General features: G+C 37.6%; 1 protein-coding gene across 1 annotated transcript in view; it reads right to left on the bottom strand.

The window, feature by feature from the left end:
- LOC139150517 (uncharacterized) overlaps window positions 1–15,275 on the bottom strand; it is a 161,919-nt gene that overhangs the window by 122,029 nt on the left and 24,615 nt on the right. The window contains exons 3-5 of the mRNA XM_070722941.1: window positions 13,237–13,268; window positions 12,587–12,874; window positions 591–773 (exon numbers count right to left, since the gene is read on the bottom strand). Coding sequence (XP_070579042.1) covers window positions 591–773; window positions 12,587–12,874; window positions 13,237–13,268 — 503 coding nt within the window. The remainder of the gene's footprint in view (window positions 1–590; window positions 774–12,586; window positions 12,875–13,236; window positions 13,269–15,275) is intronic.

Raw genomic sequence — 15,275 nt, 5'->3', positions numbered from 1 at the left:
GAAAGAATAGGGTCTGTGGTTTTTTACCAAAGTGCCAAATTGAAAGTCATTGGGTGCACCAATTTTTGAAACTGAACAAAGATAAATTAAAGCAGGTCAAATGCAATTAAAGGTCACCAAAAATTGTCAAACAATTTTTGTGCCACTCGGACAAGTAACCATGCAAAATTATGTGTGTTGCGTTTGTAGTTGCTGATATGCATGAATTATTCATAATAATGAGATGTGCAAAAATGTAAATTTAATCACGTGAAGTCTTCTCAAAAACTAAAAAATCAATGCCCGTGTAATTAGGTATGTAGCATCTAGATGCTTTGGTACAGAAGCGATGCTAACTTATTTTTATTTTTTTAATTTGTAAAGTGATATAAAGAAGAAGAAGAAGAAGAAGAAGAAGAAGAAGAAGAAGAAGAGAGAAGACCAAGCCTACTAAGACGACCAAAGCCAAATAGGCTTGTGTCCCTAGAGAAGAAGAAGATATAGTTAATACAATAAGGGCCTAACCCCCTTATGGGCTGTCGTGCCTATTATATATTTATAGTGCCATACATACTTGTATTTATCTAGAAAAATAAATTACAGCTTATTACCTCCATAGAAATGTTCGTGTCCTCTTTGATAGCTTCTTTTGGGACTATAAGTGTGACATCCTTGTTTTTTTTAGATGCAAATATGCCACCCTTCTTTCCTAGGGTAAAGGTATCCCTGTAGGGTTGTGAAATCGCAATGAACCAACTTAGATGATCAATATCCGCTACAGTGTAACCTTTCTCCTGCACAAGCAAATAAAAAAAGACCAATGAATTCACCTGTAGGCGTATTCTAAATAAATGACAGAATAAAAAACTATGCTTTCATTATTTGTAAATTTGAAATCTTACAAGAAACAAAACTCTAACATAAAAGCTGCAAGCAGCGGTGGCCAAAGCATCTGCCATGGTTGCTAGAAAAAGCTAGGAAAGATATTGTAACTTATTTTGGTATTGTTACGCAGAAAACCTTTATTATGTTTTTTTTTCTAAAATAAATTAGTTTTAATATTCTAGGTTATGAAACGTTTTTGGCAATTGGCAATATGGCTGTAAAATACGGTAAACGATCGATTTGCCTTTCACGAACTAGTAAATACACACACTAATGATGAAATAAATAACATTTTGATTCAAATATGGCGCATTCGGTTTTGACCAGACATTGTGTGAATGTTATTACATGGTTATCAATGTTGTTTACAAACAGCAACATTGTCGCAAAAAAACGTGACTGATTCAAATGCGCCTCACGAATTTTAAAGTTCAAATATTATTATTGATATCAGTAAAATTTCAGTTATATTTTTTTTTTGCAAAACTCAATATGGCTATCAAACGCGTGGCAGATCCTTATGCCATTCGCACACTTCACAATACTCAAAATAAGTAACATTGTGAGTCAAAATGTGTTTTGCTCGTAGAGAATACCATTTTAAAGATTAAATTGGATTTTCGCAGAAACAAATATGACCGTAATACTATGTTTATGATCTAAATCACTGGGCAAAACGCTTGATATACGTTGAATATATCAAGCATATTAGGGCCAGTATATCCACCTGTGTGACGTACAGCAGCACAGTTAAAAAAATCCATATTACCCTTCTTGTACGTTATCAGTAAAACAGTTCTGGTTGCAACTTGAACTTTTTTACTACAATGGTACCAGTCATACTTGCATGCTGCAACATAGACCGTTTTGTCGTGATCGATGTTGCTGTCGTGGCATTTTTACAAAAAGGTAATCCGATAAATCCAGACATGGAAACATAGAAGGCATGTCCAACAAATTTCGAGCTGCTAAAGCTTTAGCTATTCCCTAGATTAAAATGAGGACACCGTCGATCGTTTTTTTTAAAGTCTCATTGATGTCACAGATCTAGTAGAGTTGTAAGGCTCAATATGGACGTCGTACCTGTCAATCAGTGACGTCGTACATGGCGATCCCGGTTGGCAATAAACCCGAAAGATACATCTCATAGTAGGTTCAAATTAATAAATGACTACATTATAATCTACGAGAAAGCGACATAGTAGGCACAAGCATAAAGTCATTCAACGAAAAAACGATAAATTTCCTTCATCACACAAATAATTCCGTTATTTCTGGATCAGAATCAAACCTGCAGCATAAGGCTGTAGCAAAGACATAAGCTGTCGAGCTGTAGCCATAACTCTGCAGTGTAGCACTGTGGAATCCTATGTATTTCGAAAGTTGACTCGGAAACCACTAATCATAGAACAGAGTTCCCGACAAGTAACAACATTAGGTATATACAGGCAATATGTGTGTCACAGCAAACATCAAAGTCCGTGAGACGACAACATTGACGCAACCGAGATGGCCACAGGCAGAGACCAGTGATGACAGCACTATACCCACCGCAAGCGTACACCCTGTGTGTCATCGATCGGAATCTTTCGGGCATGCCCAGGTTGTGAACTTGTGATACTTTTAAAAACCACAGCATCTCTATGAATGATAACTACTGTTAAGATCTTGTTGTTGCTTGTACTTCATAAATCTGTTTGTAAATATTCTACATAACTCTGAATACTATGGCTATCTGTCACTAGTATGATGAAAGCTATGTCAACCGATGGCTGACTGCATTGGCATCGGTCCAGCGTGGACAATGATTGACACCTGCACGTGACCGAATCCATTTGTCTGATTGGTTGAGATATCATTCGATGTATCAAAATTTCAGCTTGATCGGATAAATTTACCTCTAAACATTGCACGTCTCCAGGGTTACTAGCCGCTTTACTCATTAAATGAAAGTATCAACATAAATAAAACATTACATCGCGACAAAAATCATGCAATTGTTACAATTATTTTGATCCATCCACATCAAAGAAAAATAACAAGACTGTTCATGTGATAATAAAGCCAATGGAATTTTTATATGTTTGACATCATCGTACACTTTTGTATTTTGCAGCCCTGCACAACTTCTCGCCTTAGGCTCGAAATTGTACGGTTCCGCGTAAATCACTTGTATATATGACGTCAAACAGAGAACAAGAACGATGGGATTATATATATTTACCATATGTAAATGCACATTTGATCAGGTAATAATTTATGAATTGAGCAATCTTTCTTTCGAAAATTTTTCAGGATATTTATTTTATGTGATTTTGCTTAGACTCCAGTTAACTTACATACTTTTAGTTGGCTTGTTCTGACGTATGTACTTGTGGAATATACCGGTATGTCCCTTGAACTGAACCATGGTCTCACCGACAGACAAACATCGCTCAGAACTTACACATTTTATAAGATGACCGGTGATCAAGTACCACAAATTCGACGAATTTTCCAAAGCAAGTCAAATGCAGGATCATCTCTATTATACATTACTGTCACTTTCAACAAAGTGCAGGTAGCGCCATACTTGAGAATACATGCATATGTCTCTAGGCATAGTAGCACTGTTGTCCCAGCTGAAAACATTCAACACTAAGCATTACATTGGACTACTCTGGTGTTTCCCGTAAATATTAAAATGCATATGCACAGTGTACACTATTTTTGCTATATTTGCATGGGGTGCCATTTCACGTTTGGGCACACATTATTATTTTTCTTGTTCAAAATTGCACACGCAGTCTCACTGAGCAGTTAACAATACTTGTATTCCAACCCCTCAAAGAGCACATTCCCAAAACTTGTTTTAGTTCAGAAGTAAAATCACATAAAGAATGCTAATTGATACAGCTAGTAGGGCTTTAATAATTAATTTAATATAAATGAGCCATCCAGCACTCTTAGAAGTGTGAGGAGAACCCTATGAGAATGTCTAATATTTTCTCATGATAACATGATAATTTTCAAAATAAAGTGCGTGAAATGAAAAATCAATATTTTAGCTTTTTTCAAACACGTAAATTATACTGGGCAAGTGGTTTCCAATTCGGGCAAGTGAACCGAACCTCCCACTTACCCGAAGGGCAAGTTGATTAAAAAATAAGTGTCTTTGCCTGTTGTGCATTTATGAGCGTGTCGCCAATGTTTGGATTTCTTTTTTATGCGATGATCGGTTTCATCATGAATAAATTATTTAGTGTTTGGTCTTTCTCTATTTCTTCTCAGTTCTTCAGGAGTGCTTGTTTGATGCCTTTTTTATGGCAGAATACATCACTTATTAGTGTTATTGTTGTGTTTTTTTGTGTTTGAATGTGTTCTTCGTGTTGCGTAATTTGTTCCCACATTGATGTTCGATATTTTTTAGTAGTGTGGATGTCCTCGTTGAAGTAATTTTCATTAAATGTTGTGACTTTGTTGTTAAAGTCCTCTTCGTTGTTACATGTCCTCATGTACCTTAATGTTTCGCCTTTGATCAGGCCCTTGACGGTTTATTTTGGATGACATGATTTTCTGTGCAAGAACTGGAATGTATCTGCTGGTTTTGTGTGCGTTCCAGTATCTAGTATGTTTTCGTTGTTGTATCGTTGACCTTTGTAAATGATGAGGTCAAGATATGTTATTCGTGTGAAGATCTTTCATATGAAAATTTTAAAGTAGGATGCATTTTGTCAATTACTGTTATGAATTCGTGGAGTCGTGTTCTGTTCCAATGAAGATTAGGAAAATATCGTCTCTGAATCTACACCATAGTGATGTTTTTGTTGTGTGTTCACGTATGATTTTCAGTTCTCTTTCGTGAAACGTGATGTCAGCAATCTCGGATGACGACCGCGATCCTATCATGCACCCACTTGTTTGTTTGTAGAATTCGTAGTAAAATTCGAATGTGTTGTTTTTCAAAATAATGTTAAGCATAGCTAACAAGTATTTTGTTGACAGACGGCCGACTACCGGGGATCTAAGACAATTCTTCGAATAAAGGCATCGATATTCTGCCTCTGCCGCTCCGTCTGTTGATGTCGACAACTTCTTTGTATATTAGCTTCAGTGCCTTGAGCTTGCAGTGGCACTGATCTGCTGTCCGGTTTAAACCTCTCTGTAGAGCCTTTTCTGCAATTTTTTGGTACACGAGGCTGTCGCGACACGTTCCGTTTAGCATTCTTTGAATGCTTTCGTCTGCCCAGACTGAGATCAGCAAACTTATTTTGTCGTCTGACCAGTTATTTCCACGAGATGTAGAGCTGTGTTCGGCAGCCATGACGAAAGTGAATATTGTATATTTTTGTTTTAAGCTACAAATACCTGTAGCGTGAAGGCGTTTAAAACGCCTCTGAAGTGGCTCGGTCCGTCCACACAGCGATTTGCGGACAGAGTTCATCCCTTCAACGGCTCCAGTCGGGTTGACTAAATCGTCTCAAATCTGAAACTTTTAAGAACCACTTCGGAGCGTCCACACGTAACTTTTTATGCCAGTATTGTCCCGGAACCGTTTCAGAGGCGTTTTAATGGCCTGTGTATGAACATCATATATATACCAGATTTGATTCTGATCTGATAAGCCATTTTTGAGATATCGGAAAAACAAACAGACACACACACATACACACAGACAAACAAGCAGACATCGCTGCGACGTAAGCTCAAGTGTGTGACCACGTGAGCTTAAAATGGTGACCATTAGCTTGAACCGTTTCAACACATGAATTATTGTAAGTTTCTAAAGTAAAAGTGCACTACGGACACAATAATCATGTCCCTATACATTAAGGATACTTGCGTTTAAAAAACAGAGCATTTTCAGTCCACATTCTGCACTGATAATATGCAATCTTAAGTAGTTATATCAGATATTACATAAACACTGAGTCAACAACTTTAAGGACAAATGATTGTCTGAAGGAGTAAAGTGTATGAGCTCTACACAATCATTATCGCTATCTCTAATCACATATATTGTAGACAGTATTGCAAACAATCATAATTACGATGAAAATATCCGAGTTCCTGGTTCATTGGTCGGGTATTTTTGCACTGATTTTAGATGGGAGTGTCCCGTCTTGATAATACACTCAATTATTTTTGCATGACAAAAATTCCAAAAAAATAGTATTTGAATTTACGTCTCCATATCTCTAAACCAAGGGACATGTTAAGTTAAAGGAGGTGTTACACAGCGTAACTAAATTTGACTGTTGGACAAAACTCAAAATTTAAAATATGTAATTGTTAATCTGCTTTTTTCAAACAAAACATGCTGCTTCCAATGCAATTGGTTGTCTAATATTAATCTATCAAAAATAGTAAAATGACCTTCATTTAAGATAATATCCTTCACCTTAAGTGAACCTTGTATTTTCCGAAGATATTTCTTGCTTCCATAACCTTATATACTATTTTTCATCATTTATAGTGAATTTGTTATAGTCTTACCGAATAACAAACTTCTGAAATGATAAATTTACGCCAGCAAGAGAAATGATATCAGAACTGTTGTGGCTAGCATGAAAAAGATTGGATTCTTCAGGATGAAACCTAAAATTTAAAAAGGCAGAAGAGTTTGGCATGTCATTAATTAAAATTTAAAAAGTGTTCAGCCAATTATCAAACATGCCATTGCTCTATTGCAATTTTCCTATTGCCTAGATGACACTGATATGAACCCATATTAAAATACAAATTATATTTTTACTGTGACTGAACTACTCACAGCTGCGTGTACGCTTGACCTTCGCTGGTATGCGTGGCTTTTGTTGGTATGATCATATATCCATGTAAAACAGCTGAAGTGAATAAGACTTATGACACTCGGAAACATCATTGTGATTATGGTAAAAAAATTTGGTGTTTGCGGTCAGTTCATGGGCATTGCACATAGGTACAATTACAGTTGTACCAAATACATTCAAACGAACACATCAAAAACTGGCATGTTTTGCCGACACCTGACATCTTTCCCAGCTGGTCCAATAGTGTGCAGTGTTTCCATGACGTCTACCCTGCTGGGATTACGGTTCTTGCTGCACACCTCCAGCCGTCTAAAACAACAACAGGTGAAAGAACTGATCCTTGAATATTAACACCTATTTCAAGATGTTCTAACGAAGACAAACGTCATTTATCATGATGTTAATATCGGCGACAGTTAGCCTATGAAAAAAACATCCATAACCGACTGAATCCAACGAAAGCGAAATATCGCCAGGAAGAAGTCAAATATCCGCTGGATAATGACTTTATTGAACCCTGCAAAAGTAACTGAAGTTCACCGTGCATACTTGTGCCAAAATCAGATCATAGTTATCGTATGAGCAAGGACTACAGTAAAGTTAAAACTCTAACAAACACAGACACTTCCCAATCCCAAGGATTGATGATTGCATCGATGGAGTGGGAAAGGCCAAGTATGTGACAAAATTTGATCTACTAAAGGGATTTAGGCCTGTCTCTCTGACGGATTGTGCTCATGAAATATCTGCCTTTATTACACCAGACAGATTGTTCCAGTACAAGGTGATGACATTCGGAATGAAGAACTCTCCGGCCACACTCCAATTTATTATCAACGACGTCATATCCGGACTAGAAGAATGTTGAGCTTACATCGACAACGTCGTCCTGTACAGTGACACCTGGGAGGAACGCATCAAAGTCATGCGGAAGTTTTTTTGAGAGACTGAGCAAAACAATTTTGAATGTCAACCTTGCCAAATCTGAGTTTGGTTGGGCGAGGCTGACTTACCTTGGACATACCATAGGGCCTAGGACAAAAATCCGTCCCCAGGGATAGGGATGGGGGTAAGGGTGTCCAAGCACAAGGATCTTATTGCTGTTTTTTTTTATTTTAATACGTTTGATTATGATATGTATTGCTAATAAAAAATTACACTTTCAACCTTTCTTTGAAGCTTTGGTGTCTTTGTCTTATTTTAGCACTGGTTTTGTAACGATTTCTTTTCCTCCTTGGCCGTGCAACGTATTGAGTCACTGTGTTGCGTCTATTATCTGACCCGTTTGTTTGCCTAATTCGCCAAAGCAAGCAAGGTAGTAATTTAGTCTATTATCTGATGAGTTTGAGTGCCTAATTTGTCAATTGGATTGCTGACTGCCTCTCCTGTATTTAGAGTTTATTGTTGTTTACTTCTAATATCACATTTGCAAAAGAAAGATTTTCCTTTGAAAAATTTACTTCTTTTAAGAGGGATGTGATTTGTAGGTCATTTCCCCCCACACTCATGACCTGAGAGTAATTAGTCTAGAACATTCTCAAAGTCACTGTCCATCACGACCTCACAACCTTGAACTCAATTAGTCACGTTTGGAATGTTCTGGAAATTTAATAAGTCGTGTAATGGAGATAATTTAGAGCAGTAATTAGCATGTCACTACAAGTTCTTGATTGGTCTTATATTCCCTTATGTAAGCACATGGGTATAAATAGGGACGTGCACAGCTTGCAGTCAGACTTTTTAGGATATTGTCTCTTGTGTGTTACTTAAAGTCTTTGGAAACTCCACCAGTATTAATTTTAAGATTTTTCAAGACCTTCACTGCCACGCTGGATTTAAAGTGTGGACTTTGTGAAACTTCAAGCATGCAAGCCAAATAACTGTTCATTCATGTGACTGACTGTTACAACTCTCAGACTGGTTCTTTGCCGGACCAGCTGCGATAAGTAGCCTGTACACTTTTACAGTTTGTATTCTATCCTTGACTTGGCGATTAGTTTTTTGTTTTGTTTTTTGTAATAAATTTCGCTTTAAACTGAAGCTGCTGAGTTTACGCTTTTGTTCACTTTCTCTCACGTAACAAAATGAATGGTACAATTGAAACTGTATACATTTTTCAGGCATATGCGTGTAAATGAAAATAGCATTGCAGGAAGGATAAATGAGAATGTGTTAATTTTCCTAAGGTAATAGTCACTGACTTTCCATATTGAAACCAGCTATATGTCACTCAGGTCTTATCAAAGGTCATGCAAACATGCACAAATTTGCACTTTCGTCTGAAAATGTTTAAAGTGTAAAAAGGGATGGAAAAATAATTCTGCAAAAGGTATGAAACTGAAAAATTCCATAAAGATATGTTTAATTACTAAGGATTCTATAACGTTTAATTTCTATAGATTTCTACAGATAATTATCAGCGTACTTTAATAGAATTTAAGTCTCTATACAAATTTAGATTCTATAAAATTTGAAAAGCTGTACAGAATTTTATGGAAAATTTTCAAGTGAATTTCAATAGAAGCACATTTCAATCAAATTACTTTAAAATATACAGAATTTCTATAGAACATTCAGACTGCAATAGAGTTCTGCAGATTATTTTCATAACGGATTACATTTATGGAGGTTACAAGTGTGAGTTTCGAGAGACATGCATATCTGCGGGTCTCACTCTTACATTCTGCCTTAGAGTGTCTCACTTCCCCGACTAAATACTATTGTGGGAAAGTGGGGAGTTGTTGCTAGCGAGGGTCCTTCGCTGGCTTTTCAAGCTGGCTGAGCTACTTATAATGGCTTGTGAAGGGCTGCATATTCACAGCCATGCCTATTTGACTGTACTTGTGTACTTCAGTATAAATACACGAGTAATATAAGTATCTCTGACAGATTTTAATCTATATCAACACATGTATGAGTGCCAAAGTTTTGGTTCAAGTGCATACTTGCGTCCGCTGTCACTTTAAAGTAACACGATAGGAACTAATTTGGGATAATTGGATTTTCATATTTTCAAATGTTTCAAAACTGTTAGGTGCCCTATAGCTAATGTTGCGATATTACAAATTACTCATAAAAACAAGTGGGTAAACTTATAAAGAAAAGCAGATGAGCTCACATTTGCAGATCGAATATACATTACTTCATCATCTAATTATCCAAATTATCCTAAGTTTATATTTGATGTTGTATTGTTTCAGGTGACGACAGAAAGATATTCCTAATGTATGTGTATACTATGGCAATACATTATCTATCGTATAGTATTGTTTCCTTGTATCGTTTCGCTTAGTAAAGACCTGGGAGTTTTTGTCACATACATTGCACAATCCAGTATTGTCATCGATGAAACGCGTCTAGGACAATGCCTCTTCTGCATGATGTACTTGGCCATAAATTCCAGTATTTTGTGAATGAACCTATATTATTACATATGTACTGCAGATTATTCTATTGTGCCCTACCGCATAAAGTTGGTATTGAATCTCAGTAATGTGCATATGAGAAAAATAGTTCCTTTTCAAAATTCAGTTTTTGGCAGGATTAATTGCATATCATATGACCACACAGTTGCTTCCTACACCCTATTAATTTTATCATAATAATACAAAATGTTAACAATAAACTCCTTGTCAAACAGCTAAAAACCTACTTACAGATTGAAGGTGAATGTCACAAGCCATCAAATAACTATGCAAATTAGTCACGTGTCCATTCAATAATTTTTCGGTATTTTCACGCTAAATTATGCAAATGAGTATCAAATTTGGCGGACTACTTTATACTTTGGTAAAATTGTCGTCTGCTGTATATTGAAACCAGCTCGATGGAGGACAGGCATTACGACTGGCAAAATTGCGAATATTTTGATCATTTGGAAAGTGAATTTTATTACGAAGACACAATGGAAACACCTTGTGACACGGAGAAACAAGTATTTTCCAGGGATTCCGCGACGGAAGCGTCCTTGACAGTGCCGTCTGGGACTGCGAGCACAGGAAGATATGCCCCTGTCAACACAGCTGATGTCGACGTCCTGGTTGGAGCGCAGAAAAACCAAAACACGGAAATGAAAACAAGACGTGAAGTGGCAGTTTTCAAGGAATGGCTTCACAGTATGACAGAAGAAACTCGCGAAGTGCTGAACATTCCACCATCTGAGTTAGATCAATTGCTAGCCCGTTTTTTTTGAGCGTACGCCAGAAAAATGGACAGGAATACGAACCGGACTCGATCTCAAGCTATCAAAAATCGATCGAACGTTACTTGTGTGACAACGACTACGGAATCAGTATAATTAGAGGTGAGCAGTTCAGAAAGAGTAGGGAAGCCCTCGCTGCTAAGAGAAAACAACTGAAAGCTGCCGGAAAAGGCAACTTGCCCAAAAGGCCCGGGCTGTGACAGAGGTCCATGAAAGAGCAATGAGGGAAGCAGGTCAGCTTGGTACACACAGTCCGACCGCGATCCTGAACACCGTGTGGCTGAATAACACCAAGTTTTTCGGTCTCAGGGGGAGTAATGAACATCGTCAGATGAAATGGGGTGACATCCAAATATCCAGAGATGAAAGGGGAGAGTATTTATTGTACAACGAACGCCTGACGAAGACCAGAAAAGGCGAGCCTGGCACACACGTCAGTTTGCTCGAAGGCTTACGCTACTCCGTCAACACCCGATACCTGTCCCGTCGTCGCGTATAAAGCATATGCTTCAAAACGTCCCGAGTCCATGACGGTTGAAGATTCTCCGTTCTACCTTGGAATTGAATACGTCAAAACCAACCTAGATAAAAACGTGTGGTTCAGGAACCAACCGATGGGTGTCAACAAATTAAATAACATCATGAAATCAATGGCAAAGGCAACGGGACTCACTGACAAATTGAGTAATCACAGCGCTCGTAAAGCCTGCGTACAACGATTGCTAGATGCCGGCGTTCCACCAACTGTGGCTTCACAACTAAGCGGGCACAAAAATCCAGCATCACTCAACCATTATTCTGTGGCTAGTGCAGACCAGCAGGGTCAGATGAGCAACATACTCGCCGGGACACAAAACGCATTTGATCCGCGACCGACCGCGACCGGAAGTACAAGCCTGATGCCAGCCGAACATACACCGCGACCGGTGGCCGGTCCTTCGTATGCTATTCGAGGTCCTATGTCGTCAATGCATCAAATGCCCTCCATCAGTTGCCGCAACTACCAGGGATGTTCTCAAATGCACAAATCAGTGGTGGATCGTTCAACTTTACCTTTAACATCACCGGAAATAGCTCCCTATCTCAACAGTCTTCACCTGTATACCACGTTGCATCGCCTCCAGCCAAACGTCGCCGACCTGCTGTGATCTACTCTGATTCCGACTCAGATTGAATGATTCAACCGATAACATAATTAGACTTTCTCGTTTTGAAGTTTTACTCATTGTTCTTGTTCCAGTGTACATGAATTTCGATTGTAATGATATAAAATACGAACGGTTTCAGTTGAAAACATTTTGTAGTATCATTTGTGTGAGAGGCTGATGACGGTTGTTTGAGTGTTACCAGCTGGGGGCGAATAACTCAATTGGTTAAGTAATATCCATCCGCTAACCCAAAGAATTTACTTGTTCGACGAAGTTACCAACGTGTGAAATTTGGGAACATATGTAATAATAACAGAACTCCATGACCTTGCCCTGACGTTTGTATGATACGGAAGTTATTTTCACTCGCGATGCGGTGTATCCTTGCTGTATTTTCACGAGCGAAGCGAGTGAAAATAACTTCCGTACCATACAAACGTCAAGGCAAGGTCATGGAGTTCTGTTATATTATTGCACAGTGCAATACTGCATTTTGTACTTTCATATTGCTTTTTAAAATATTCTAAGACGTTGAATGTTTTCGGTACTTTTACATTGTTGCAGCTTCTGTGTTCTTGATTCTCTGGAAATAGTAAACTTACCTCATAAGAAGGGATCTCATGCCATTTGTTACCATCGTCACTTCTTTTAAATACCAGTACCCTGTCATACGGCTCCAAAGGGAGGCATTTCATCATGAGACGTATATTTAAATTATATATATTGGATCGTTGTGTTATATTGATGATGTCAGACTGGTAAAATTGATACATTTGCAGAGGTGGTCTTTCTATGCTTTCGTCAGAGGTGACATGCAAATTGAGGTCTTCCTGTAAATCAGAAGCTGTCTCAAGTACAAATCCAGAGGGCAACTGATGTCTACATGTTGGCTTTGGAATAGGAATGGGTAAAATAAACATAATTCACATGGTTCACGTAGTTCGTACACTAAAATCTATTTCATACTGGAGAGTGATCTATATGAACACATAAATGAAATCAGAAACCCAATATGAGTGTTTGAGTAGCTATTAAATGCAAATATGGCAGGAATACTGGTGTCAAGGTACTAGTAATTGCGTAATGGTGCAAAAACAGAATATGAAAAATTAAGACTGTTTTTTTAGAATACCTTAGGCAAATTATATATGGTCTAAAGTTTTTATGAGCTGACTCTAATTGTAGTTATAACTTAGTGTTTGCTTTGTAAACACACCTTTGCCAAATATGACAGCGTTGGGGTGTAACATACCTGTCTTGGTCGGGCAGTAATCTGTATGCAGCCTGTAAGAATCAATGAACATAGGTTGTTATTATTACTTTTCATTTTTAAAACATCATATATCCATAATTCTTACGTTAAAATGTCCATTAAAAATTGTTGTAGTTAAAAATCTCTCTTTCAACCATTTAGTAAAGGAACGCATCTCCACACATCATTCATATTAGGTGGATCGCGTTTACCGTATTGTTGACTCCTGTTTCCGCCTTCATGTTAATTGGTTAGTTTCTTTTAGGTCGCATTTTATTGACTGTTAACTGAGCACTGTAATCTGGCTGTTATTTTTTTATTCTGGATCAGTGTATTCTTTTATGATTTCAGAATCTTGTGTTTTTAATTAGCGTTATGGGTTTTTATCTGCAGAAATTGATGTTTGCATTTTCTGTGGATCGAGCTGTGAATTGCCTTATCCGAAAATGATTGTTGGGTCAGCCAGTGTTACGCTTGTATGTAAATGACGATGGATACCTAAAAAGGTATTCTCGTGCATGTAAGCAATCGACTTAAATCTGCAGAGCAGGAACAAGTAAGAGTCATAGTTAGTAAAGGGAAAGCAACTCCACACATCTTTTATATATTACTGGTTTGCGTTTAATGCATATTAGTGTGTATTTTTTGTTTGACTGTCTTGTGTATAGAGCCCATTAGGCACGGCGAGACAAGCAGCTGTAATATTCGTGTCAGTGCAGTGTGTGCTTCAGTGTGGAGAGACTGTGTGAAACATTACTTTTCTTTGACGCTCTATTTCGGAAATTTGCCAGACTTTCTTCACCATTTGCCTCAACTTCATTTTCAGTGGATAAATTGTGTGGTATATTGTCATATTGTATGTATTCCTATATTGTCCAACTGGAAGTTTGTTCTTTCATTCCGGAAGCTAAGATGTCTAATTGTGTTGTATTGTGTTCAAGGTAGTGTTTGTATTGTGTATACTAGCTTGAGAGATAGATATATGTGATCGTCAACATGTTTATTGTTGTGCATTTCTGTCAAATGCAGGACTTTTTGTCTGTGTTATAACTTGTCTCTTGTGATCTTTGTGTGAAATCACTGGTTGATGAGTTACTTTTTGACGCTTCCTTACCATGTATTCATTCTGCGTATAGAATGTCATTCCTCTTCCTTTATCTATCTCACTGTTTTCTGGTAGTGTTCTGATGACATGCCCTAGACATGGGATGTATTCTATTCTATGATTTGGAAGGGGAAATTATGATGAATTCGACGCTTCTATGTGTATCAATCTTCATTTTGGTTGACGCTTGTGGGTATTACCGGGAAAGTAACTCTTCACATCGTTCATATATGAGCTGTTTGAGTTTTGTGTACGATATAGAGTATATTGTAGTGTATATCATGTTTGGCTGTTTTATGTAAAATGTTGAATAGCCATGGCGAGACGTACCTGTAATCTACGTGTCTTGACGTTAATCTGCACTGGAGCGGAGAAATAACTGTGACACTGCGATCCTATGGCACTACGTTTCGAAAACAGAGTTTTCTTCATCAGTCGCTTAAAATTCATTTTTGATTGATGAGACGTGTTGAATGGTTGATTGTTTTTATTTGTAATATGTTGTTCCACTTACGTTCGTTGTTCAAGTTAGGAAGCCAGAATGTCTACGGTTTGGTCCTGTTGTGTTTGTGTAGGCTGAGTTCGAGCTATTGTAGCTTTTGTGAAGTCTGGCCTTTACAAGTGTATCGCCTACGTTTCTGTTCCTTCTGTGTGCGATTATTGGTTGTTTTGGAGAAGTTTGTTTAGTGTTTTGTCTTTTTCAAGTTCACTGCAGTTTTCTGTCAGGGCTTGTTTGATTTTTGTCGTTTCTATGTACGGGCTATATGTTGTTATGAAGATATTGTATTGTTGGTGGCGTTATTTCTTTCTTTTTGTTGTTCAAGCAGTTGTCTTTTTTTTGCTTTTATGATCTTTTTCTTTGATAATGCGTTCTATCTCCTTTTTGCATTGTCTGTCTTGTAATTTTTCACTCAATTGTGTGACTTTCTGTGTT

The sequence above is a fragment of the Ptychodera flava genome, chromosome 2 (genome assembly GCF_041260155.1).
Source record: "Ptychodera flava strain L36383 chromosome 2, AS_Pfla_20210202, whole genome shotgun sequence".
NCBI classification, from domain to species: domain Eukaryota; kingdom Metazoa; phylum Hemichordata; class Enteropneusta; family Ptychoderidae; genus Ptychodera; species Ptychodera flava.
This window is presented reverse-complemented; position numbering and strand designations above follow the sequence as displayed.